The sequence below is a fragment of the Colius striatus genome, chromosome Z (assembly GCF_028858725.1).
Source record: "Colius striatus isolate bColStr4 chromosome Z, bColStr4.1.hap1, whole genome shotgun sequence".
Classification (NCBI taxonomy): Eukaryota; Metazoa; Chordata; class Aves; order Coliiformes; family Coliidae; genus Colius; species Colius striatus.
In genome coordinates this window covers 57,167,184-57,193,876 of record NC_084790.1, presented here as the reverse complement: position 1 = coordinate 57,193,876, position 26,693 = coordinate 57,167,184, and the positions used below count along the sequence as shown (strand labels likewise).

At 39.2% G+C, this 26,693-nt stretch overlaps 1 protein-coding gene across 1 annotated transcript; it reads right to left on the bottom strand.

The window, feature by feature from the left end:
• Window positions 1-5,223: 5,223 nt before the first annotated feature.
• LURAP1L (leucine rich adaptor protein 1 like) lies at window positions 5,224-26,095 on the bottom strand. The gene is made up of 2 exons (XM_062019421.1): window positions 25,868-26,095; window positions 5,224-5,765 (listed from the first exon to the last, which is right to left on the bottom strand). The coding sequence occupies exons 1-2, from the start codon at window positions 26,093-26,095 to the stop codon at window positions 5,391-5,393; spliced, it is 603 nt and encodes a 200-aa protein (XP_061875405.1). The 3' UTR covers window positions 5,224-5,390.
• Between the last annotated feature and the right edge of the window lie 598 nt (window positions 26,096-26,693).

Here is a 26,693-nt window from a genome sequence, read left to right as displayed (position 1 = left end):
TTAAGTCTTGAATAAGGAATTAAACAAGTGTCTTTCCACAAATACTCTCACAAATAGCACTGCTGTTCTCTTTCTTTATGGCTAGTTCTTGGAATTTGACTTGGAATGCAAATAAAAAAGAACTCATAAATTATATTTTTTTTCCTTTAAGATGAAATTAATAGCCATAGGCTATTGTTCAAAAATAAAGTTTGTTTGCATTTCATACTTATAAATATTAAAAAATATTTTTAAACTTAGTGTTTTAGTGCATTTAGGGCCTACAACTCTTTGCTTTTGTAACAACTTTGCACACTTGTGACAAAACCTTACATAATGCAATTTAGTTTCGACTGGTGTAACAGACATTGAAGGGAAACACTGCCTCCAACAGAATCTACTGTAAGATAGACCTAATAAAAAGCTGATTGATTTATTCTGTACTTTATCCTACAGGTTCCTAAATCATAGAGCAAAGTTTACACTGTTCTAAGGATAACAGTTTCCTTCACAAAATCAAAGCAGTATCTTTTCTAAATTAAAACATTGATATAGTCTCACAAGCTTCCAGAATAGGATCATATGAAAGGGTTTTGATATATTATGTTATAGCTGTTAAAAATAAAATTTTTGACCCAGCAATGCTAACAAGTTTTCACTGAGGATAAGTATGCAACACCATCCTCAGGTAAAAGCGTGATTTTAGGTCTTTCGGCTCAATAGACTGCTTTCTCTCCATATGCACGTCAGAGAAAAATAGGATTAAAAAAATGCCAAAACCCCCCAAACCCCTTGCTCAGGAATATCAATATGGTTTCTGCAGTCAATTAAAGATAAATAGTGCTATGTTATATACTCTAAGACATTTGCCTCACGTAGTCCCCAAAAGACAAAACTTTTCAAACAAATTTCTTTTGGGACTGAGACAACAAAGCCAATTAAAGCTATAGTGAAATGTCAGTCTGGAAGACCATACATGTTTGCTGGAAAAGCATGCTTTTAAAAAGACTTCATGAAGACTGTTTATCTTATCAGGGGTGTGCCATAGAAAATCCCATGGGAGGAAAAATAACGTTTTATTTTTCACTCTAGACATGCTTACTAGGGAACTTTGATGTCTCACCAATGGAAAGGTGAAGTGCAGGCAGCATTCATAGCTATTCTGAGAAAGATAAACTTGCCACAACAGCACATCTGAAGTGAAACAAAGCCTCTTTAAGGTGATGGATGCTTTCTACTGATCTCATGTTTATTAGATATATATTAATTCTCTGTATCAAACACACAGCTTTTAGACTTGGTTCAGAAGAATTGTTGACAACATGAAAAATACTTCCACGGGCTTTTTAGACAGCTGAGCAATTACCCAAGATTAGTAATTACTAAACAAAAACTCCACAGTTTCTCAGTGGATTTTATAGGTTTACGTGAGATTCAGCTATGTTATTTCAGAATGCACTTCACCCATCTTAACAAACCAGTTCTCTTCTTCAAAGGAAAATGAAGAGAAACATTTTTGAAACTTCAAACTCTCAAATATTTTGATAGTACCTCCAGCATTTTACCACTCCCTTAAAAAGACAGAGCTCATTTTAACAAGATAGTCCATATTACTGCAATTTTTATCATCCTGTTTCATTTTAAAGGATAATGGTAGTGTGATTTCCAAAAGCAGAGGATGCTACTCTGTCTTCAGTGTCCTAGTACAAGGTTTCTGGCCTACTAACGGATCCAAGAACTCCTGTATAGTTCTTCATCCTCTTGTAGCATTAGTGGAGACACAAAGAGCCATGCAGCATTGAGATCAATACTTGATCTGGCAGCTGTCAGGGAGATTTCAAAGAGTTTTAATTGCTCTTTTGAAAGTACAGCAAAAGTTCACATCTATGCTTGGCAGAATCTTGAAAACACCATGGCTTTCAGATGTGAGAGTTTGAGTTTTTTCTCTTTTTTTCTCCTTCAATAGTTTGGTTGTGAACCAGAAGACATCCATTTACTAGCTGGTTCCTATTACTGGTAGGAAACAGACATTTTAAAACAGACAGACTGTTGCTTATTGTCTCTGAATTACATATCTTACATAGTGGGATGTCTTTCAAAGACAAAACTTCAGCAGTACAGAAATAGGAATGGACTGGGTATTGTTCATTGCCTGTGATTTCCCAAATTGTCCTGAAATTGTTTATCATGCCTAGAAGCAAACTAAGTGACAGAAGAGCCAAAATGACAGAAAATGACAGAGAATAAACAATTTATATTTGCTCTTTTTCTTTGTTTGCTTGTTTTTACTTTTTCCTTCATACATTTAAAACAGCCATACCTTTGTTAAGTGCTTTCAGATAACCTGCCCTACACTACTGAATATTTTGAGTTCTGCAAATCAGGAAAAAAAAAAAAATCAAGGAAACCAAAGAGAATAAAGAACCCAGCTCTGTAAAATGGTAGAAGAGGACATCGAGATCTCCTTTTACTGGACAAAGATTTTGCAAGATCAAGGTCGACAAAGTCAAGAGGAAGCTGGAAGAAACATGTCAACTATACTGAATGGGAATATTTTCCTAAGGAGCACTGAACCTTCTCCATTGTCTAAAGAGTACAGTTGCAGTTCAATTGCAACTTACTGGATTCTTTTTTAGGAGAATCAAATTCCATGGTCTGTCTTATGTAGGAAGTCAGAGTAATTTAGTGTCTTTTGGCTATGAAGTCCTATCAACACAATTAAGGAATCTAAGTAAAATTTAATTCTTTGAAGCTTTTATGCTTCCAAAATAAAACCCAAGATGTTTGTGTTCCTGGATATAAGAAACTCAACACCTGGACATTGTTGTTTCCTTTCTACAATCTCCTTTTGTAATCTGTACTCTTTCTCCACTTCCAAACAAGAGACATGCAGGAATAAAAGCTTCTAATCATAGTTTTCGTTTCACCACTTCAAGTAGTAGACTTTTTTTTTTCCCTGCCAACTTGATTCCCTTTTAAACAAACTTTTTAATCATAATATGATAAATCTATCACTGATATAATTATTCTTTATCTAGTATTACAGCTGTGAGTGGGTGACAGCTACAGCCTGTATTTTCCTTGAAGTAATTTCAACATAACTCTAGGGGTTATTTGAGAAGGTATGTTAAGAATATTTTTTAATCTCTTTTATAGTGAAAAAAATTTATGTGCATCTTGGCCTACTGCCTAAAATCTCAGTTGGAAAAGAAAAGGCTGTATATATTTTGCATTCATTACATTCAGAGGGAGTACACATCCTGATGTTTAACTTCCATGCCAAGCAATAAACACTGAAAAACTTTCAAGAACCACAGTTTTACTCCAGGGAGTTTGTTCTGTTCCCTAGATTCAAATTATTTAAAATAAAGTCGTAAAACCTATTTTGAATTCACAGCTGATGTTCTATTTAATATTATACTGAGAAATATTTTTTGTGTTAAATCTTTTTTTTTTTTCCAAACTATGTCCAGCAGTCATAAGATGGGGAAAACATTGAAAAACTAAAAATGTTAAGTCAGCACAGCATTGTCATTTGAGAGCTTGCCTCTGCTTTCCTTCAAGCTATCTGCAATACCCTGGTTAATCTCAGAAGTTGAACTGAAAAGCCTCTTTCTTGGTAACCACACATTTCTTAACTCTATTTGATAAATCATGATGTCCAAAGCAAAATATACATCTGTTTTTTTAATTTTGAGGTATACAGATATCTACTGTACTAAGAAGTAATGGAGCTAACTGTAAAGCACAAATTGCCACTTTTAATTTCTTGCATTTTTACCTTTTCTCCACATTTGATGTTGACCAAGGCTGGACAAGACAGATCCATGGAAGGATGGTCTGGAAGAGCAGAACCTTACTTAACTTTTACTATCTCTAAATGAACCAATCCAACATAGGCTGACTGCTGCATGTACTAGTTCTACTCCCTCAGAATGAGTAAAGTGTATTTTAAACAGGGAGCCTGTATTATACTTGGCAAACATTGGTTTCTTTGATTACAGAATTTGAGGCTTTACTGGTTGTAGGAATATAGACATGGAAAGACAGGACACTTTTAGATGATGTTTAAGTATCAACATCTCTTTCAGTATCTGTAAGCTGGAAATGCATGTTCATTAAACTGTCAGTGTTCAGGTCAATGCACACCCTTTATTCGTATTCTTTCTTCATTGTAGAGGGATAAAAATTGCCTTATATGAGTAAAGAAATCATCTTGCTTCTTTATGATCCTGTAGCAATTAAAAGAAAAATCTGTCTCCTAATCTTCTGCAGAAAATCACGGGCCAGGGGAGTCTCAAAGCCAGAAGACTTTCCAAGTAGCAGTTTGTTCCCGCTTTTTTTCTCAGGTGCTACCAATGTAAATGACTAGATGTAGTTCTCAATTGCACCATTAGGCACAAAAGTAATAATATTTGGTAAAAGCAATGAGAATTTATTAAGGATTAGGGTGTGCATACAAAAGAAAAATAAGACATGCCTTCTATCATGTTGTTTCCTGTAAAATGTTTCACTACTGCTCTCTAAATCCCTCAAAATTATAGGGTAAAATTGTCAAGACTTTATATTTTTAAAGCACCTCCGCTGACGAAATTTTGGCTCAGTCACTAAGCTATTGGAATTGGGTACCCTTAATGCAAGATGCTTTTTTCATTTTTTTTTTTAAACATATATAGATTGTGCTTATAAAAGCAGATTCAACGAAAATGAAAGGTATGAAGCACAAAGCTGAAATGTATGCTTATGCGTATCTTCCAGTATTGAATGTATCAGTGCAAGACAGCAATAGAGCCTGGAATTTAAAATCACAACTAGACAAGAAGGATGAGAACATTCAATGAGAAAGAAAACTCACACAGAAAAGTTGAGGACACTTTATATTCCAAGATAAAACAGCTTAACAGAATCAAGTATTACTGTTTACAAAAGGAAAAATGTTTTAAAAAGGTATTTTCAAAATTTGGATTTAAGGCTGAATAAGAACAATGTTTTTGGAAAGGCCAAACTTGGCAGTCAAGACAATTTACCACAACATATATTTATCAGAAGGTATTTTATTGCCAACAAATACAAAATTGTGTCTGTCATTCCCTGATGTCTCATTTTAAAGATAAAAGCTTTTCCTTCACCACTTGTAAAGACCTACAAACATAGCACTGCAAAAAAATTAAAATCTAAAAAGAAATATTATGAAAATAAATTAAGAAAAAGAAAAGGTGATGAGGAGGAAAGCCCAACCCACCAAGGAGAAAATGTATTAGAAGCAACAGAATAGTTATGAAGTGGAATCGAAGTATCATATTACGCTTTCCTTCCAACAGAAGTCTGAGGTTTTACACACAAAATAAAATAGCAGCAAAGAAAAAGGATAAGTACAAGTGCATTTCTTGTCCAACTGGAACTTGTTTTTATTAGCCAAAACAGTAGTACTCATCAGAATCCATTTTGGGATGCTTGTGCACAGGCTGTGAGTCTTCCATAACAGAAGAATCACTAAACTGGTCCATATCTGAAGGGGTTTGGTGACCGGGGACATCATCCACTAAAGTGTCCAAATAACTCCCTACTGATATTCCATCCAGTCCATCACTACAGTCTTGCAAACTGTTACAGCTGCCGTGGAGTGACGTCTCCTGACTTTCCAGCAAACTGCACAGGCTGCCACTCAAACTGCTACCTCTGCTGGCAATGGCCTTCTCTTCAATCATCCACTTGATTGATTCAATACTTTCATTGATGATGAGTAGCTGGCGCATAAGCTTCACATCGGTGGCTCGGAGATTAAACTAAAAGGTGAAAGTGATTAAAAAAAATTACTTTTTTTCTTCAAAATCAAACTCTAAACAGCAAGCTGGAATGAATAGGCTAAAAGAAGAGACAAAAAAAAATTCCACTTTTTCACATCTTGGACAAGTATCTCTAGACAATAAAAACAAGAAGAGAACTAAAAATACTACACCAATTCTTTCTATAATGTTCAAATGGGAACCTGATGAGGCTACAGCTACACAAGCAGTCCATTAAAAGCAATGATGTCAATGACGACACATGTACATATGCTAGTACAATGTTATTTGGAAGATAAATATAGCTGCTATGACAACTTTTGGAGGTACTTTCTCGTTATTCAAAGAAGTAGATGCAAATTGATTTCCATTCACCATTATTCTAAGCTACTTAGCAGATCCAGACATGTAAGCATTCATCCCAAATTAACCTCATTATGGCTACTTGGGTAACCTAAAATTTTCTGATGTGCACTGTTTGGAAAAAGGCTTGCGGACTTTTATTCACACTACACTTGAGTTTAGGTCTGAAGCTGCTGTAGAAAGGTTCGGGAATTCAGACACTGAACTTATTGAAACTGTAAATTTCAAATTGTTTGAACCCATATTAGATGAAGCTGATGAGTTCACAGTCTATCACTTCTTTTAACATAAAAAGCAACAATTCGCAAAAAATCAAAGAATCACAAGCGTTGGAAGGGACCTTAAGAGATCATCTAGTCCAATCTCCTGCCAGAGCAGGACCAGCTAGAGTAGGCCACACAGGAACTTGTCCAGGTGAGTTTTGAATGTCTCCAGGGAAACATAGACTCATAGAATAGTAGTGGTTGGAAGGGACCTTTAGAGATCATCTAGTCCAATGACCCTGTAGGTCCACCTAGATCAGGTTGCACAAGAATGTGTTCAAGCAGGTCTTGAAGACCTCCAAGGAAGCAGACTGCACACTCTCCCTGGGCAGCCTGTGCCAGGGTTCCCTTACCTGAACAGTAAAACTTTTTTTTCTTATGTTTAACGGAACTTTTTGGTTTTCCAGCTTCATCCCATTACCCCTTGTCCTGTTACTTGATACAATGGAAAAAAGAGCTGTCCCAGCCTCATGACACCCACCATTTAGATATTTGTAAATATTAGTAAGATCTTCCCTCAGTCTCCTGTTGTCTAGACTAAACAGCCCCAATTTCCACAGCCTTTCCTCATATGAAAGATGTTCCAGTCCCCTAATCATCTTGGTGGCCCTGTGCTGGACTCTCTCCAGCACTTTCCTGTCCCTCTTGAGCTTAGGAGCCCAGAACTAGACACAGGACTCCAGATGAGGCCTTACTAGGGCAGAGCAGAAGGGGATCAGAACCTCCCTTGACCTGCTGGCCACACTCTTCTTGATGCATTCCAGGAACTCACCTGGTATAGTTTTTAAAAAATTTAACATATTTTTATTCTGTTAGATACTGAAGATGACTGTACTGGCTCTGGCTGAGATGCTTCATAGAAGCCAGTATGGTGTTCTGCTCTATATATGCATTGATGGTGTACCAGTGCTTCAGCTGTTGCTGAGCAGTGATTGCACGGCCTCAAGGTTTTTTCTGCTTTTCACTCTGCATTCTCAGCAAGCAGGCTGGGTCTGGAAAATTGCTTGGAGAGGACAGAGCTCCAACAGTTGACTGGAACTGACCAAAGGGATATTCCCTGTCCTAAAATGTTGTACTCAGTAGTCAAACACAATGTTTGGACTTTCCAGTGCATCTGTTGTTTAGTGACTGGCTAGGCATAGGTCTACTGCTGGGAGATAGTGAGTGACCGACTTTGCAAAACTTGGGGTTTTTTTCTTTCTTTTCTTATTAGACTGTCTTTGTTACAACCCATGAGTTTTTCTCAATTTTGCTCTTCCAGTTCTCTGACCCATCTCACTGGAGGGGAAGAGGGATGTGAGTGTGCAGTTGGTGGGTGCTTAGTTACTGGCCAGGGTCACTCTGACACAAAACCATTTCAAGGTTTCCTAGTAACAGACTGTCTACGTAACTCTCATCTGTATTCCCAGCCTCCTTCCTCACTCTCCAGAATTACTTCTGAATCGTTCTCAATCCAGTATCATGGGATTTAACACAGTTAACCTGGTACTGTGCAAAACAGCTTACTATTCACAGTTTTAATAATACTGCCTATCTATCATTGTTTCATATGTGAGGTTCTGAAAACACATTGACCATTTTGTAGCCTTCCTGCTCAAGCCAGTTCTTCTATCCATAAATCACTATAAACCATTTGCTCAGCAACTAGGCTGTCATGAAAACAGTAAATTACCCAACTTCTCAAATGCAACCACAGACTTCAGCAACTTGTGGAATACAAGCAAGCCTGGAGACAGCAAATTTCCCAAAAGGCTGATTAAGGAAATGTTTAACAGAGCTAGTAGCAATGAACTAGTCTAATGAAACAGTTCCTTTTAGATAAAGAAGACATCTCATATATTTCACAATCTGCTCAGGGAAATAATTTTTTCCTCTAAGTACACCCACAGCTTCAGCACTTCTCTGGAACAGCCCTACTGGGACTAATCCTTAGCATTTCTGCATACTTGATTCCTCGTCCTCCAAGCTAACATGTCACCCCAAGTCTCATATCAAGAGTGTGCCAACATGAAAAAAGCAAACATGAAAAGGTAGTCCACTAAATGTCACCTTTCATATGGTTTACTTCATCGTCTGTTTGACGACACAAATATGTCACTATGCCACTTCTTGCCTCTTACCCGCTTTATCTCAGACACAATCACATTAGTTCTGACTCACTTATGTAGCTGCAACCCACGAACAAGTCAGTTCTAAGATGGTTTGACTAAGGGGACTAAACACAATAAAATCTCACGGCTTGAAAGCTCCATTCATTATGCACAGTAACAGGTGTATTTCAGGAATAATCTAAACAGAGTGTATCATAGCTAGCACAGGTATTTCAGAACAGTTTCGATAGCTTCTTCTTGAGTTCAAGGTTGGGTACAGCACTGCTACAGGGAAGGGGTGTCTTAAGGACGTATCACTCCTGGGAGAAACAAACTGACAAGAGATCAGAAAAGAAATTTTAATTACAGGCTAGCTTCTCTATCTTTTTGCTTATTTTATATAATCACAATAGCAAAGGTCCCCAGGAATGACTGTAGGTGTTAAATAGCTAGTCATGGCAGAAGAAAACAATGAAACTGAAGTGGCAGCATCTTTCAAGCCATGCAAGCTGGTAGCGTAGGTGGAGAGAACAAGCCAGTATTCAGAAAAAAACAGATCTTCAGTCTGGAAGGAATAACTGCCCTAAAGCCCTATCTTTGCCTTGCTCTCATAGTGGTTGTTCTAACTATAACAGGTTTAGGCAAGCTCTGGAGCTTCTTTTCAAACAAGCAATGTCATGGGCATAGACAGAAACTGAAGATTTCATGATTTCTTCCTTTCTGAACAGCTGGGAGTTCAGTTACTGCAATGAATGATGCCTAAAAATCTACTGTGAGGGTTTTAACAATTCTGGAGTCTTCAAAAGAGAAGAGTATAAATAATGCCTTTTGCAAAAGAAGACAGAAAGTAAGACCACTTTTGTAACCCGCCACAACATTTTTATTGTGTCTTATTGTGCAAGTGTAGCCTGAGAAAGGTGAGTGTAATTTGTTCAATTTGCAGGAGTAAACTAGATCAGGAAATTGCAACTACAAATCAACGATGGATTGCATATATTTAGCATTTGTATACATAATTTTTTCTTATGTCCTCTCTCATTGCTTGAAGATTACCACAGGCCTAAAAAAATGAGGAAAGAAATGGGAAATTGCTCCAACAATACACTATAACACAAGTCCCTGCTGAAAGAAAACAGACAACCAAAAAATGCATTGACCAAAATTTAATTGACCCAAATCAGTGTGAAATAAATAGCAATCAGACATACATGGCATAGTGATGAACACTAGAGCATTACCTCAACTCACTGACAGTCTCATGTCTGCCAGACTTTGGTCACCAGTGCTATTGCTTATGTATGTGAAGAAAATGAAGAAATGAGAGAGCTCATGAGCAGTGTCAGGATGGGTTAGCTTGAATTACTATAGTGCTTGATTAATCCAAGCTAGCTGACTTTGCAGTGGAGTGGATGTGGAACATCCCCACAAACAACCGCAGTTCTACCTGTGTGTACATGATTCTTTCCAGCTAAGGACAGAAAAACTCTGTTCCTATGCTCTGACACATAAAAGCTCCCCGGCTCTTTGACGGTGATGATTGGTTTCGCATTCAGAAATCAGCCTAGGTATTCTATTTCATCTTGATCCTGAAATACCGTTGCCCTAAGTGGCTTAATTACATGAAGAAGCCAACGCAAACATCCATAACCAGTGGGACAGTTCTGAAGTAGGCAAAAGATTTGAACTCAAAAGTATTAAAGTAGGATGTTGTTCATGCCTATTAATTAACCTGCATGATTAAACAGCAGGCATCTGTTGTTTGTCTGTCAGTTATGAGTTTTTGGAAAAAAAACCCCTAACATCACAGGTGCTAAGAAGGTATTATAAAATCATTCTGAGCTTGCTACCCTTCACACAGCACGCTTTAAGCTTTGTGGTGGCTGCTTAATAAACAGAGCCTCTGTGTGTGCCAATGCTTATCCCCATTATAAACATGACAGTTCAATTAAATAATGCTCACATTCATTTATTCTGAATTCTAGACTTTGAATAGGTTGCTTAATGGCCTTTGATCTTGTTATATATATTTTTTCACAGAATTGGTTGATAAGATTTTACTGATGAGTTTTATATCTTTTTATGTCTGCTTACTGAATTTGTATTTTCATTAAGATTCAAAATAATTCAACATTGACAATCAATGTTTATTTTACTTTTTAGACTCTTGCCTTTCTCTGTGGTAACTGATTTTCTTAAGTTACTTTAAGAATGCCTACTCAGTGTTTGTAATAACAAAAGCACCACCAGGAGAAAGTGGAATAACTTTTGTGAAGAGACTTCCCAGAATTCAAAACAAATTATTGTTTCAGCATTGATTGTTAAGATGGTTTTTTTGGATGTGTTGTTTTTTGGGGGTTTTTTTGTTACATCTCAAATGAATTCCTGCAATTTATTATTCCATGGAAAATTGAAGTAATCTTCCTTTAAAAAAAAAAAATGGAGGTAGGCATTGCTGGCTAACCATAAAGCTATTTATCCAAAGTCACACAGGAAGTAGAAGCTGAATGGGAAAGTGGAAAGCTGTCTGACACACCCCATTAAATGGAAGACAGCAGTAGTGTTAATACCCCTAAACTGTAGTAGTCACAGACACTTGTTTGACTGGAAAGATTCTGGTGGTTTGAAATTCTGTTTGTAAAATGGGTGATAGAGATGGGTACAGCAATGTTTAACACCAGATGGAACTGTCTCTGCTGCACATTTTATGTAAGCTCTTCATGTACTCATTCCCTCATACAAGGCTGCTCACACCCTCAAGCAGCTTTCAGTAGGTTACTGCTTCCATCCAACTTCCATTGCATGTGGAATATCTATCCAAAAGTATACCGTTTTAAAACACAGATTCCATACTAGCCAATCCTAAGTCAGTGTTTGAGTCCTGCTTGAGACCCTGTGCAGAGCAGAGCTTCTGAGCTGAGTCAGGTCAGGTCCCTGAATCCATTAACTTAACAGGTTTAAGATTTTGTGTCTTGTAGTCATTTGTTTCACTTCTGCTCTTGCTAAAAATTTGTCAAGAAATACCTTGTTGTTCAGGCTCACTCATTTTCTTTCGTTCTACTAGTGGGCTCTTTATAACACACAACATAAAGGCGTTGAGGGAAAAATGAAACTACTGTCTTTAATTTTAAAGAGAGTATCTTTTCCTCAGACCATGTTTGAAGGTTACTGTTAATACTCCGCAGAATTCTGTAGTTCAGAAGAGGCAGCAGCAGCAGCGTGTGACCCTAGGAATCCAAAAGAAAGTAATCTGCAGAAAGGAGCTAGAGTTGCAGTCAGCTTCGACACATTAAAAAGATATATTAAACAGAATTTTTAGCTTTGTCATTTTTGGGGTCGACTGGAAGCCTAGTCTGCAGAACAATCATAAGTGCATTCTGCCCATACTCTGAGTGCAAGTCGGACTTTGACACAGAAGCAAAGTGACCAGGCTGGGAACAGCTAATGCACTGTTTTGGGTGACTGCCAGGAAGTGATAATTATCTTTCCTAACAGCCCTGGACATTAAGAGTTTTATTCTAAATCAAATAACCCTTTGAAGTGTCTTTTAAAAAAACATTGTATATATAAAAATAATGTGACTATTTTTTTATATATATATCTGTGTGTACACAAATATATATACACATGTATGTTTTTGTATGTTTGTATATCTATATATATACACACAGATACATTCTCCTAAATAAATTATGACAATGTTGCAGATGCTGTATTGAAAGACCATAAGCAACTCTAGTTGTAGAAGCAAGAAGTCGTTGCAGTTCCAGTCGCAATCCTGCACAAAATGCTTATGATAAATATTCTTACAGGTCCTACTGTAAAATTTGGCAGTAATGTAACATAGCTTCGCCAACAATGTTTTTTAACTAGGAAGAAGACAGACAGTGTGATTTGACATCAGCCAGAATAGGATTCTCATTCTGTGAGCAAATCTAACAAAACACCCATGAGCCATAGCAAGGAAGTGAGAAAGTCAGACGTAAGCCATCACCAGAATAGTCAGGAGGCAGCGCAACTTCATGAGGGAGCAAGTTTGCTCAGTAAGCAATAACTGCAAATGATTTAATGAACAGGTTTCAAGGACACTTCTTGCAAATATATGAAAAAAACATTATGCTAGTATGGTTAACATCTGGTATAGGAAAGTGCAGTACTGGTGATTTACACTTCTCTTACAACATTCTATTTTAATACATTATTTTTATACTAACTGATCCCCTTCAGACTTGACAGAAAATACATCACTTGAGTTGTGCAATTACAGAATCACAGAATCTTAATTGTTGGAAGGGACCTTGAAAGACCAACTAGTCCAACCCCCCTGCCAGAGCAGGCCACCTAGAGTAATTGTTTAATTGCATTATCTCTCTAATTAAAAAAGTCAAGGCCTTTTACTATCTCCCTGAAATGTACATGATCCTTTTCTGTAAAATACTTGTGGGCAGCCATTTGCCATTTGCGTTAATACCTAGTGAAACCTCAATGATTTGGATGAATCGTTCACTCAGTAGGGCTCAATTTTTAAAATTTATTTTTTAACATTTTACTATTTCAAGTATCTTGTGTGCTTAAGTACAACACAGAATTCTCACAGGGAAAATCGTTTTTTTCCTTGTAGTCTGTTCTAGGTTTTGGCCCATCTTTTAATTTTACTGTGAAAAGAAACAATTCAAATACCTACTAAGCAGATAGGCCAATGATTATTAATTATATAAACATGCTATATATCAGGCACCAAGTAGCAGGAGAAAAAGAAAGGTTAGTTAGTTAGGTGTCTATCTCATCCTCTCCTGCCCAAATAAATGCTGAATCAGCTCTTTAAATTTGGAAGCACCACAGAATACAGAAACATCCAGCATCAAAAGGATGAATAAACATAATAAAAGGAAGGTCTTGATTCTTTTAAAGCTTAGTTGAATGAACATGAAAGGGAGTTGTGGGGAAATGTAGGAGTCTGAGAAGAGCAAAAAGCTTCTAATACCATGAGAAGTTTTTACTCAGTGTTTGCAAACATGTCCCATACTGATGTCATGAAAGCAGAACTTGACCTCAGAAATGTGCTATGACAGAGGTGAAAATATCCAGAAAATCTATAGTATGGACGCATATATGCTGACAGACAAGATAATACTACTACAAACATTCAGGTCAATATGCAGCATTAAAAATCAGCTGTGGGTGTCAGAAAGTGTTACAGCAGATGGACAACCACAGCACCATTACAAGACGTTCTGGACACCAGCCACAACACAGGACTGTACCTCTCTTCCCCACCAGCATGTGACAGCAATGAGGCTCAACAACACATCTAGGGTTTGGTGTTTTTTTCACTTGATTTCACTCTCTGCCTTATTTATGCTTGCCTCAACCAAAACATGCTCTTAAAAATACAATGCAAAAGGAGGATAAAATACCTTTTCATTTCTGAATTAGATTTAGGTAACAAGCACTCCAGATAGGCTCATTGCTTTAAAACAAATTAGTTCAATACTGGCACTGTGTAAGTATGCTCAAAAGCACAGAACTAAGAGAAGAATTAAAGAAGATCATGGGTTTTAGAACAGGTATATTCATAGTCTGATAATGCTGCTTTGACAAGACAACAGTGATCCTCACTTCATTACTATTTTTAAAAGGAATAAAAAGAACCAAGGAAAAAAACCCCAGCAACTGGTTTCATTAAGTCACAACTGAGACATGATGATATTACTAGTGCAGACAAACCTTTCTTGAAATTCAAGTCTGCTTTCACAATGCCACTGGAGAGACACATCATAAGATTTCAAAAAAACCAAATCTTTGTCTGAATATCCACAGTATTGAAAATGGCATTCTGTTTGTAATAATTCTGTGGCCCTGGAAATGGGGCAGGTCCTGTTAAAAACATATTTTTTACATAACTACCAAATCTTTACTAATGGCAAACTCCTGTCCAGTTTACTGAAGGTTTATCCGAATAAGAAGGAATTTCAAGACACGTCATCATGTGTCTTAGAACTGCATTTGGTTAGAAAGTGATATGCTCCTCACTTTTTTCCCCATGAAAAAGTTTTGAACATCATGTTTCAGTGCTAATATTTTCAAACTTATTGAATAAAAATGATTCAACAACTTATCAAATCAGATATATTGGGGTTTTTTCCTTAATTTGAACCTGTTCTCTATTTGAAGTTGCATTCAGCCTTGTTTTCCCTTTTAAATTAAAAACGTCATCCAAATCACCCCATTAGGATAATAACTATCCTGCTAAAATCCAGTTCATTTGCAAGCTTTGTGCTCATCTGAATATATTAGCAAATTTGTGATCTTTCAAATAAAATGAAGCCAAGTGATCTAAGTCTTTCAACCAAGAATACCCTTCTAAGCTTCCTTGTAGGTATCTACAAATGGCTAACTACTTTAGTTCTTTCTCACCAATTAAGAAGTTTTCAAACAGCTAGCAACCAACCTGCATCTGGGATGTCCACGTTAAAAAGCCAGAACCGAACAATAGGCTAAAACCAATTTTAGCAAGCTGAGATGCTGAATTTGGCCAGCACAACTAGCCAAGAAGGCTGGTACTGACTAAATAAGTTGTAGCACTTGAGCCATTTTGGCTCAAAAAGCCAAGAGTCCCTTTGGCTCCTACAGAACACACTGCAGTAACTTGTCATGGAGGTCACAAGGCATGATTATCTAAGTAAAAAAGTGAAAGTCTATATTAAAAGTTAAATAAACAGGACTCTTACACTTCTATCCAAGGATATCTCATGAGAAAGCAGCAGCAGTAATCAGTCATGATATACACTTTAGGGCAAAACACAAGCACTCTAGCTACCTACCAGTCTTTCTACATTATTTGATTTCTCCTCTGGCCAATAACTATCATCCACAAAATATGCTGCAGATCTCAGCTTCTCCCACACCACTCTACCTCATGTCATACTGGTCCTTTTATACCTAAACCTGCTTTTACCTAAGATTTCTACATAGCAGACTCTGGGGGTAGTGTGGCTTGATTCTAGCTCAGCAAAGAATATTAATAATAATTATTAATGGAAGTACTAGAGGTATGAATAGAGGGGAAGGAATCAAGGCCATCAGTTACAGTTCCCATATCTCCTTCTAATGAGGAAATACTAGCTACTAGGTTGGCTGGGGAGCAGAAACAGGGTGCAAGGCTTGCACCAGGTGGCTAGATGGGAAAAAATACAGCCTTTGCCAATAACCAAGAGTGACTTGGGAAGTGAGAAAACTAAATATGGAAATCTGGGACAAAATAAGAATTGTTCTAGAGAAGTAGGATTGCATTTGAAAAGGGCTGGTTAGGGCTATTCTGAAGTAATTTTGTCATTAAAGCTCAATAGATACAAAATTTGAGCAGAGAAATGATAAAAGCTTAAACGTCATATTGTGGTTTGGGTTGTATTTCTGTTTCCCCTGCAATGGCAGGGCTTCTACTCTGCCATTACAATGCATAATTGACAGTCACTGAGACCTATCTCATCTGCCTAAGGGGAAAACAGCAACTGTGCCTCTGCTCCATTGCTCAAGGTACAGAAACTAATGCTAGGCACTAATGAAGGACTACACAAATCCCATGGGCATTTGAATTTGAAAAAAAAGATTGATTTTGGAATCCTAGTAGTACTGCTCTTCCCTTCTAAAGACACTTCTCTACTGTTGCAGGAATTACTGTTTTCTCCTACAAACCCTGTAACACTAGGAACCTATCACAAGCCACTCCTTGAGGTGAAAACACTTCAGTGTATGTATAACATATGTATCATCCATTCTGTGAAGGCAAAATGCACTTGCAGTCATAGATCAAGAAAAGTCCCCTAAAAACCATCACTCTGGCTTCACATTGAAGTGGCTGGAATTGATCTCTAGAGATCAAGTCCAAACCCTGCTACAGCAGGACCACCTAAATCAGGTCACTCAGGAACTCATGGTTTGGAAAACCTCCAGAGGAGACTCCATACCCTCCCTGGTCTGCCTGTGCCAGGGCTCCATCACTCTCACAGGAAAGTTTTTCCTTACGTGGAACTTTTTGTGTTCCAGCTTATGTCCATTACCCCTTGCCCTGTCACTGGAGACTACATAAAAAAGTGCTGCTCCATTCTCCTGACATACATCCTTTAAGTGTTGGTCAGGTCCCCTCAGTTGCCTCTTTTCTAGGCTGAACAGCTCCAGGTCCCGCAGCCTCTCCTCATAAGTGATATATTCCAGTGAATGCCGCAGTGAATGTTCCACATTCACTCCTAACTGTACAGTTTTGAGAATACTAAAACAGTCTTAAGTCACAGTTTTTAACAACATCTTGAATGACTTCTTGAAGTTGTGAAGTTTTTGTGCAGACTCATCCAAATCTGGTTAGTCAGAAAACCTTCCTACCCAAGGAAAAGATTCTTCAGTACTAAACTGCATAAAACACTATAATGGTACTGTTTCAGCGTCATGTACTTTGTTCTGAACACATCATTTGTTGTTGCCCAACAGATAAAACAATCTGTACTAGCAGTCAAACAGAAAGCAAATTCAGGTTTGTGATGTGGATGGAACAGGCCTTCTCCAGGCACCCTTCCAAACTTACGCATTAGTTCCATTGCAGGCAGGATGCTAGCCATTCACTTCACTTTGCCACTTCTGAGGAGGTGGCGAACCAGTGCAAATCCTATTTCTGCTTATGTAGAAATGCTTCAGAGTTTTCTCCATGCTGTCAGGACCATTCTTCCTAGTTGTTTATAACTATTGGAAGGGTGAAGGGCAGAATTTGAATCTTTGTAAATAAAAAATTCTTTCCAGTAAACACTCAGTATTAAGTCACTGTACAATATTTGCCATGCCTCAAAAGCGCATATCTGAGTAACAAAAAACAGTGCACTCACTTCAAATACAGTATTTCTTAAACTAGTGAAGTCAGGAAGTGAAGTTAGTTACTGAAGTTTTCATATCTTCATGTAGGAAGACATGAAGAAAAACCCTACCTCAGAAAAATGCAAACCCATATAGCTGTTCTACTTTTATTTCTACCTTTGGGTAAAAATGTGGGAACTTGGAAACACTAAAAACACATTTATAACATTATAATTGTGGGATGTGTGCTTCCTTTCCTACCTAGGAGAGAGGCAGGTTTCATGGCCAAAGCAGCAATGCAGTAAAATGACTCTCCTGGAGGTGTTTTAGTCATGAACACAGCTGGTATGTAACAGTGAACAACATTTCAAATCAAGCCAGTAAAGTGTTTATAAAATCTGAAACTCTCAATAGCTAAATAGCAATTGAGCATCACTTTACAGGCACTAAATGCTTTCACTTCAGCTGGCACTGCACCCAGCAGGCCTATACAGTATTATTGCAAAGAGTTTATTTTACATCACAGTAAATGAAACATTCAGGTAACTTCTAGCAGCTTAGCTAGTTTATGTTTCTGGTTAATTAACAAAAGTGCCATACTACTCCCTTGACAAAACGTAAGCAATGAGAAATGTCAGGTTGGTGGGGAGATGTTGCATATTCTGACATAAAAGAGCAGCTAACTTTAACCCTATGTATACGTACTCTCTAGTGTCCTCTCCTTTCGTCCACATACAGGAGAGAAATCTCCTTTGAAGCCATTCTGAGGATAAATCCTCAAATGCATTTTCATCCACAAGCTCCTCAGCAGGTAGGCAGCCAGAGGGATTCACTGTGGAACACAGCACACGGTATTTCTGAAATAACCGGCCATCCAAATATGCCTTTGAAAAGAAATTTGAGCTGTGTTTTTTCTACCTTTCAAAGCTGTAGTACAAGGTGGTTTAGAGACCTCTGGATGTGTTTTGGTCACCTTCCAGATGAGATTTCCTTACTGATGGTTACTGTGAACACTTCCTCAGCACAGTCTAGCATTTCCTGAAGCTTGCAAACTGCTCAGGTACCTGCCTGAATAGGTTTTAAGAACTTATTGAAAAGAACATCTCAGAGTGTACTTACTGGGCCAGCTAGTCACTTTGGACAGAACTCAGCTCTCATTAGAGACAGATGCAGAAAGACAACTGTTAATGCCTAAACTGCAAATGATTGATGACAAAGAGAAAGCTTGTTAAAAGCTGTGAAAAAGAAGGAAGATTATTTCAGTAAGTACAGCTAAAATCTTTCTCCAAGCCACATCCTCCAATACTGGTTACATCTAGATATGTTGCAGGCCCAGTCCTTGATGGTGTTTTAATTTGACAGAAGCCACTATATATTTGTGAATTCAACAGTTATTGAACAAAATACCCTAGTCAGACATCTATCAACTTCAGGAAAACAAAGAGCAATACCATATAAATTAAAATGTTAATTGTATCAACAGAGACATATAATAAGTCATTCTAGGTTTTAGCCCTACCACAGCTACAACTAAAATAAGAGCATACTTGGTTCAGGGATATCAAGGCCATTTGTATACTTATATAGCTATGTACATCATGGCACAGAGCAAAATCAGTCTCAAAAAGTGATCAGCCCTTGGGGCAAGGCTTATGACTTCATAAACACCACTGCTACAGTGCAGGCACAGGTTTCTCAGATGGGTCTGGTTTGTAGCTATTCGAGAGATAAATGAAGGGCCTCTCTCAGTCATTATCTTAACTGCAAAGTAAAGATGTGCAAGAATGTTTTATCTTCTACATTAAAGAAGCATCATTATTTTAATGCTGGGATTTTTCTGTAGACACGTTTTTCAGACCAAATATTTCAACCTCTTCCTCAAATTCTGTAGAGGTCATTCCTACTCAGTTTTCTCTCCAATCCTTCTCCAGTCCTTGAACAGCTTATTCTGCCTCCAAAAAAAAACCCCAAATATTAAGTGGCTGAAAAGACCAAGATTCACATGTTTAAAATTCTTAGTATCCCTCTGTCTTTTTTGTCCTGTAACTTTAGCCTCACTTGCTCCAGATCCCAGTATCCAACCACTCTTCCAGGACACAGACAGAAGTGAAACATGGAGGAAATAAACCTGTACACTGTGGAAATTTTATCATGGTTTTGAGCCTGAAAGCAGGGCACAGACAAAAGACATTCTAACCTTTAAAAAGTGAACAGAAAATGTATTCTTCTCCTAACTATTTGCTGTTGGGGGAGAAAAAAGTATCTACGAGTAAAAATGCACTTGTTGGCCACCACCTCTACTCAACATATGTATTTGGGATTGTGTATTTAAAGATTTTCCTACTCGCATACAAAGGGTACTTCTAAATTATTGTTACCTGTTAGTATCCACACAAAATGATGATGATGAATCTGCCTTACGAAGAAAGACTGACAGAGATAGATCTTTTCTCCTTGGAGAAAAGAAGTCTCATGGGAGGTCTCATAACACTATTCCAGTACTTGGAAGGGCTGCTGCAAAGAGGACAGTCCCTCCCTTCACAAGGAGATATGAGGAGAGGACAACGAGCAATGGGTACAAGTCACAACAGAAGATTTTCTTTCATCTTGATGTAAAAAAAAGGTTTTTTTACACTCAGGATGACCAGTGCTTAGAGAGTCCCCAGGGACATGATGGAATCACAATTGCTGCAGGCTTCCAAGATGCAATTGAACAAAATCTCACCCAGGCTCTCTTTCCTGGGAAAGGCTGAACCGGAAGATTTTTTAGAGGTCCTTTCCAGTTCAGGCTATTCTATATAAATCATGCTGTTCTGCTGACTTCATCAGGAAGTTTGTAATCTATTTTCTTAAAGCTATTGTAAGTCACTTAAACTGTAGAGCTCTGTGAAGAAAGGGTTTACTCTCTATGTCTTTTCATTACAAATTGTCAGCAAGCAGACTCTAAAAAGTAATTTCAATGACAAAATGCTTCCCCTATGCTTGAAACAAAGAAATCAAAAAAGAAATATCATGGAACAATAATATATGTTCTTTGAAACAAGTACTGGCAAAAGTCTCATTGTATATGAACTGTTTAACTGAAAGCTCTTGACTCTTAGTCAAGCAGTAGCTAATAATGTAAGCATGTCTTCATCTGTGCTTCCTGAGGACTTAAATCCTTCAGCAGCTGCCACAGCTGAACAAGAAGGATGGTAAGAACTGACTGAGTGCAGTATGGAGATGGTCCACAACTCAAATGTTTCTACCAGGTGTTGAGTGAAGTTTGACAGTCAAAAGATGTATTTAAATAGGCATTAATTTAAATCACCTTGCACACTTCATCCTTACAAAGATGGTCTAAAAAGAAAGAAAATTTGGCAAAGCTCTGGTACCCTAATTAGTTGTATTTTTTTCTTGCTAGGTTTGGACATTTTCCTTAAGGATCAATCTGTAAATCCCTTTAAATGCCATTATCCTGATATCATTACCCAATCTGCATTATATGTAAAAATCATAAACTTCTGTACCACATCATGCAAATTGGAGAGTATGAAAGGGAGAACTGGTTAGCAAGATCCCAGATAAGCAGCTTTTTCAGCAAACTAGGAGGACTTGGAGAAATAAGCTCATTTCTATTTCTGTATACTTTCTTGCAGCTTCTGTGAGAAGCCTCACTTGAGGGATTCACTGAATAACTGCTCACTAAGAAAGCAATGTTAATCAAGCTCTCCTACACAGGCTTGAAGCTTAGCCATAAAAATTTTATATTTAAGATTTTATCTTCAGTCAAGTTTTTAAGCAAAAATTCCAACTAATCTAATAGAAAATTATTATCTGATATAGAGCTTTGCACTGCTGACTAGACACAATGAACTAGATCTTGGCTTCAATTAATTCAATTGATATTATCAGACAAAATGGGGAATGTAGCAGCCTGTACCTATAACAGGTGTTGAAGAGATGTTTCAAGTCACAGTTGTTGACTTTTTCAAAAAGGTCCTCTAATGAAACCAATAAAGCCAGATCCCCTCAACTGTGGATCTAATAAATCTAAGCAAATCTGAAGTAACACAAACTCTTAAAGAGCTGGTAGAATAGTTACAGCAGCTCTGCACTCCAGCCAGCACCTTCATTTACATGCTGATGATATGTTGGGAAAAAAAAAAAAGAAAAAAAGGATAAGGACTGGCTTCATAATGATTATATTTACCTTAATTTCAATCAGTAAAATGTACTTTTATTTCTGTTTCATTTTGTCAGGAATTAATGTTAATAAGCCTTTTAAAAGTAGTTATACTAAAATAGAACTAGGAGAGCAAAGAGGGAGAGAACTTAACTAATAAGAGAGCATAGAAATATGCCTCTATTTTGAATAGCTTTAGCCTAAATCTGACATGCTCAGCTTCTTGGTAATAGGATTGTCTCAATTTCTTTATCCTTTCACCCTAAAACCTGCTGCACTCAGAATACCCAGCTTTCTGGATCATTAACAACATCTGATTCAATATTGTTCACCTGAAGGAAGTTCATCTCCAAGTTCCAGCAATGCCATTGACCTCTCACTTCCAAGGCACAGTTAACCTTTCCTGCCTGAAATATTTTTACACAAAGCATGCTTTACTTTATTGCATATAATGCAGACTATAGTCTGTTTAACTTTCAGCTTTCAAAGAGGCAATAAAGGATTGATTTTGGAAATTATGAATTAAAAGAAAAAAAACCCAAAACCCCACAACCAAAAAATCCAGGTGTTAACGTAAATCTCCCTTTGAGTAACCCCAGAACTTGGGAAGGAGGAATGAGGCCTTTGAAACAGTATCATTTCAGGCTGCAAAACAAACCTCACTAATTACTTAATGTAGTCTGTAGCTGACGAAGGTCTGAATGGTGACCTCAGGGGCATGATACACTAGAAACAAGGCTGCAGCTATAACAAGTTATTATTAATCCCTCAGTGGAAGATTCCACCTGAAATACCACAGGAGAAAAAGAGTTCAACATCCACACTGTGACATATTTTATACAGAACCAAGGGCAAATCAGCCAGTAGGAGGTACCTCAGCTGACCAGAGCACAGTCTTTTGACCACTCCAGCAACTACATCTTGCTTCTGTGTTACTTGATGTCCTTATCCCTCAAAGGTTTTCAGGATCTGACACAATCTCCTTTATTGACTTGGTGAGAGATACTGAAGGTAAAAGATGGAAGGAAACTTGGCCAAGCAGGTCCGTATTTCAAGAAAGATACCATGAAGTGCTCCGTGTGACTGCGGTGAGCACCAGCAGAATCAGGCTTGAGAGGAAAAGAATCATACAGTGGGAACACCAAAAGGATCTTAAGAAGCAAGACGGAAGTCTCAGGTGCTTCCACCAGCAGATGTACAGTTGCTGCACACAGACTGCAGATCTGTCAGATGACTCAACTCACAGTCAAAACCAGCATTTCCAAGTCAAATATTGACATGAGAACAAGCTTATCTCTTAACATTCCCCTGCAGCAGATGATATAGGATATGTAGCCATTTCATTCACACTCTTTCCAACCCAAGAATGGGGTAACTCAATGAGAGAGAGTTCTCAAAGCTTCCGCCATCTCTTTCTTCCTCAGAAGTATCCAGTCCAACAGATACCACTACACTGTTCTGAAACAAGATCAGCACTAACTTCTCATCTATAAGATGAATGGAAGGACTGAAGATCAATTCTTTGGAAGGACAAAGTGTGTGTTGACAGGAAAAGAGATGGCCCCCCATTTTTAAATGGACAAAAACTTCTGCCTGCTTTCACTCCCTATGTATTTGAATTTACTCTGGTTACTGAAAGGATCATAGGCTGCCTGAGCTAAGGCTTGGTGTTTACTCACAAGCATTACAAACATTTTCAGGTGTGCTTCTTTTGTTCTTTATTGTCACAAGCCAAACAATAGGATGTCAGGGGAACACAGAGGTGTTTTTTAGCAGCTATGAGCTGGAAAGCAGTGAGAAAACTGTAGCTACAGAGTTAAATACATCCTTAGCACAGTCAAGATCTTTGGGATCATCACAATTTAAATGCATGGGTAAGTCAGAATATAATAAGGCAGTATCAATAAAATAGTTTTCCCAGGTTTAGTTGGAATTTGTTAGCACAGGCACAGTCATTGTGATAAATAAAAGCTGTAGGAAAGAAGCCGAGCTGCTTAATTGCACAATTTGTATAAAGCCAGGTTTGAAAACAAAAATGAAGAAAATCTCTCAGAAAACAGCCACATCTGGCAAAAAAATACCTTCATCAACAAATATAAGAATACAAGAAGATAATGAGGCAGTACCGATCACCATCAAAGACATCAACACAGTAAACAGTAAAAAGTTTTTCATATGTGACTTAGAAGAGCCTGAACAACCTTGTTCTGTAAATGCTTACAAAAACTTTGAGCCTGAAGCAAGCAAGAAAAAAATACACAGATGTGTATACATGGAGTTCTGAGAGTGGCTGTGGAGGCTGTTACCATAGCAGAACTAGAAAAAGAAAGTTTGATGGATGACACTTGGTTTTCTAAACTTTTCTATTTTTTTGCATCTGTTTACTACTGCAGCTGCTAGAAACAATTTTTCTACACTCTTAAAGCCTCTCAGGTCTTGCACTGAAGCCAAAGAATAATGTGAAAAAAGCTTTATAGAAGTTTTGGCTCCAAGAATGAGGTGTAGAAAAAAAAAAAGAAAGAAACATAGAAGGAAACAGTGTGATTTTCACCTGGTCTGTTCTTACATGCATCAAATCTGTACAACATCACAAACAAAACTGCAGAGCAGAAGTGATGGATTAAGAACCTCAGGAAACCATAAGGACAGAGACACCTTTTACAAACAGTTACTATATCGGTAGGGAGGAAAAAAAAAAAAAAAAAAGAGGAAAACTGAGTGGCATGAGGAAGAAGAGGCAAATTGAAAACTGTCACATGAAACTTGCAAGTGTAAAATAGGTGGAAGACACCAGCTCGAAAGGAAGAGGTGATGAGGTCAAATCTCCACTCTTCCCCTCAGTTTGGTAGGCCTATCTATGATATGTCCAGAAAATCATGCCAAGAACTCTGTCTTCTTGTTTACGTTGCAGTCCAACATCCCTAACATTTTTACATTATAAACTGCCATGAAAGTTTACAACGCTTGCACAAGCCTAAAATAAAAAAAAAAAAAACCATAAGAAACGCTGACAACATGAAATGTTATGTTAAAACTGAAATTCACAGTGATCCCTAAGTTAAAACACATTGATAGTTTGACTGGTAAGGCTCTCTTAAACCATATGAAGCACTACAATAGCAAATGTGATTTAGAAATTACCTCTCAAGACAAAAGGTATGGCTTAACTAATCTTGGGTATTAGGTGTCTAAATATCCATTCTTGATTTTGCCTTTCTCCTAGCAAGTTTATTCTTTAAAACCTCTTACAAACCTACCCATGTTTTGCTTATCTAAGTGTGAGGTTGCACACTGACTGATGGCATGGCACTACCTTTGTTCATATAGGATGAGATTGCTTTGTTTGCTGTAAACAGCTGAGTTCCAAGACAGTTGCATCAAGTCATCTCAATACCTTTCCAGAAAAAAAGTTCTGTTCCCAACAAGATCAAGTTACATACTGTTTTCAAATAAGCTTTGTTGCAAGGCTTACAGAAAGAAGGGCTATCAAAAATGTCTTTTGGGATTTCATGTAACAGTTAGACTGTAATAAAAATGGAAGCCAACAATGCTCGCATGTGCCACGTGATCACTAGTTGCTTGCTCAGTTGCTTGCCAAGAGTGATTTTTTTTCCAGTTTGCCTTAAAAAAATGGGGTTAGTTTTATTTCCTCATAAAAAACCCCAATTTTTTGAGATGGTGACTCACAATATAGGACATCCATTAACACAGCAAACAAGTTAGAAGTTCTGAACTAAACACAGCACAGTGCCATCAGAGACAGCTGTCAAAAAAAGATCTTCTCAGCCAAATAATATGTAGTTGTTTGCTCAAGAGTTATAGTGCATCTTCTGCACAGTCTGCTTGGAACTAAATCTCTGAAAACCAACGTCCAGAAAATGAATCACTGAATATCAGGCCAAGTTTTCAGCCCCAAAATAGCTGATGTCTCTGATTGGTCATCCACAGGAAACAGGTCCGATGCAGAAAATGCATGTATAACCAAGAAAGATCAGTGCCTTATTTTGTTTATTGATACACCAGCTTTCAGTACTTTTAACGAACTGACAGAGCAACGGAAGCCAACTGCGCGTCACCGGCAGAGTACCGCTCGACGAGCAAACGCGCCGAGAAGTTACCCCGTGCCCTCCACAGCGCTCAGGACCTTCCTCCCCACCTGGGCGGCTGCAGAGGCCGCTGCCTCCCTGCGGCCACCCCAGCAGCACCGGCCCGCTGCGTGGCCCGGCCAGGTCGGAGGGATGCGAGACAGCGGCGGCTGCTACCGAGGCGGCGGCACCACCTGCCTGCAGTCGAGCCGGCTCGCGGGGCAGGGTAAAGCCGGCCCTGGCCTCGGGCGACCTCGCGGGCAGCACTGCCCGGCGGGGCTGCCGCCCGGCTACTCACCATCTCCTGCTTCAAGAGGTGAAGCTTCGTCTCCAGCCGGGCCAGGGCGGCGGCGCGGCGGCGGCGGGAGCCGGGGGCCACGGTGGGGCCACGGCCGGGCGCGGCGGCAGCGGCGGCGGGGCGCCCCGGGAGCTCTTCACCGCGCAAGGGCCGCGCCAGGCTCTCGGGCACTTTGCGCCCCAGCTTTTGCTCGACGTCACGGAGGTCCGGCGGAGAGCCAGGCTCCATGGCTCGTCCCGCAGGGGCCCGCAGCGGCCGCACTACCTACGTCCGCCCGGCTGCCGCAAGGCGCGGCAGTTCGCGGCAGCGCGGGGGCCGGCGGCCGAGCCGCGCAGGTGACCCCGCTGCAGACATGGGGCTTTCCTGGGGGAACACCTACCCCGCGCCTCCCTAGCCCTGCTTTGCTACCGGCTGGAAAAACAAAAGCAGGCAGGCGGGGCGGCGACGGAGAACTCCCCGTAGGCCAGAAGGGACGCGCCCCGGCCCAGCTCCGGCTGCGGGGAACGCGATGCGCCCCGGCCCAGCTCCGGCTGCGGGGAACGCGGTGCGCCCCGGCCCAGCTCCGGCTGCGGGGAACGCGGTGCGCCCCGGCCCAGCTCCGGCTGCGGGGAACGCGATGCGCCCCGGCGGCTCCCGCCCGCCGTACGCGCCACAACCCAAGTCATCGCACGCCTCGTTCGGCCTCAACTTTAAAGGCCGCTGGCAGGTGGAAGAGGCGCGGCGCGGCCGCGTACCGTAATGCCTGGAGAAGAGGCGCGGCAGGGCGGCGGCGGCGGGACGCACCCGCACGGCGCGGAGCGCGACCCCGCGCCGGAGCACCAGGGCA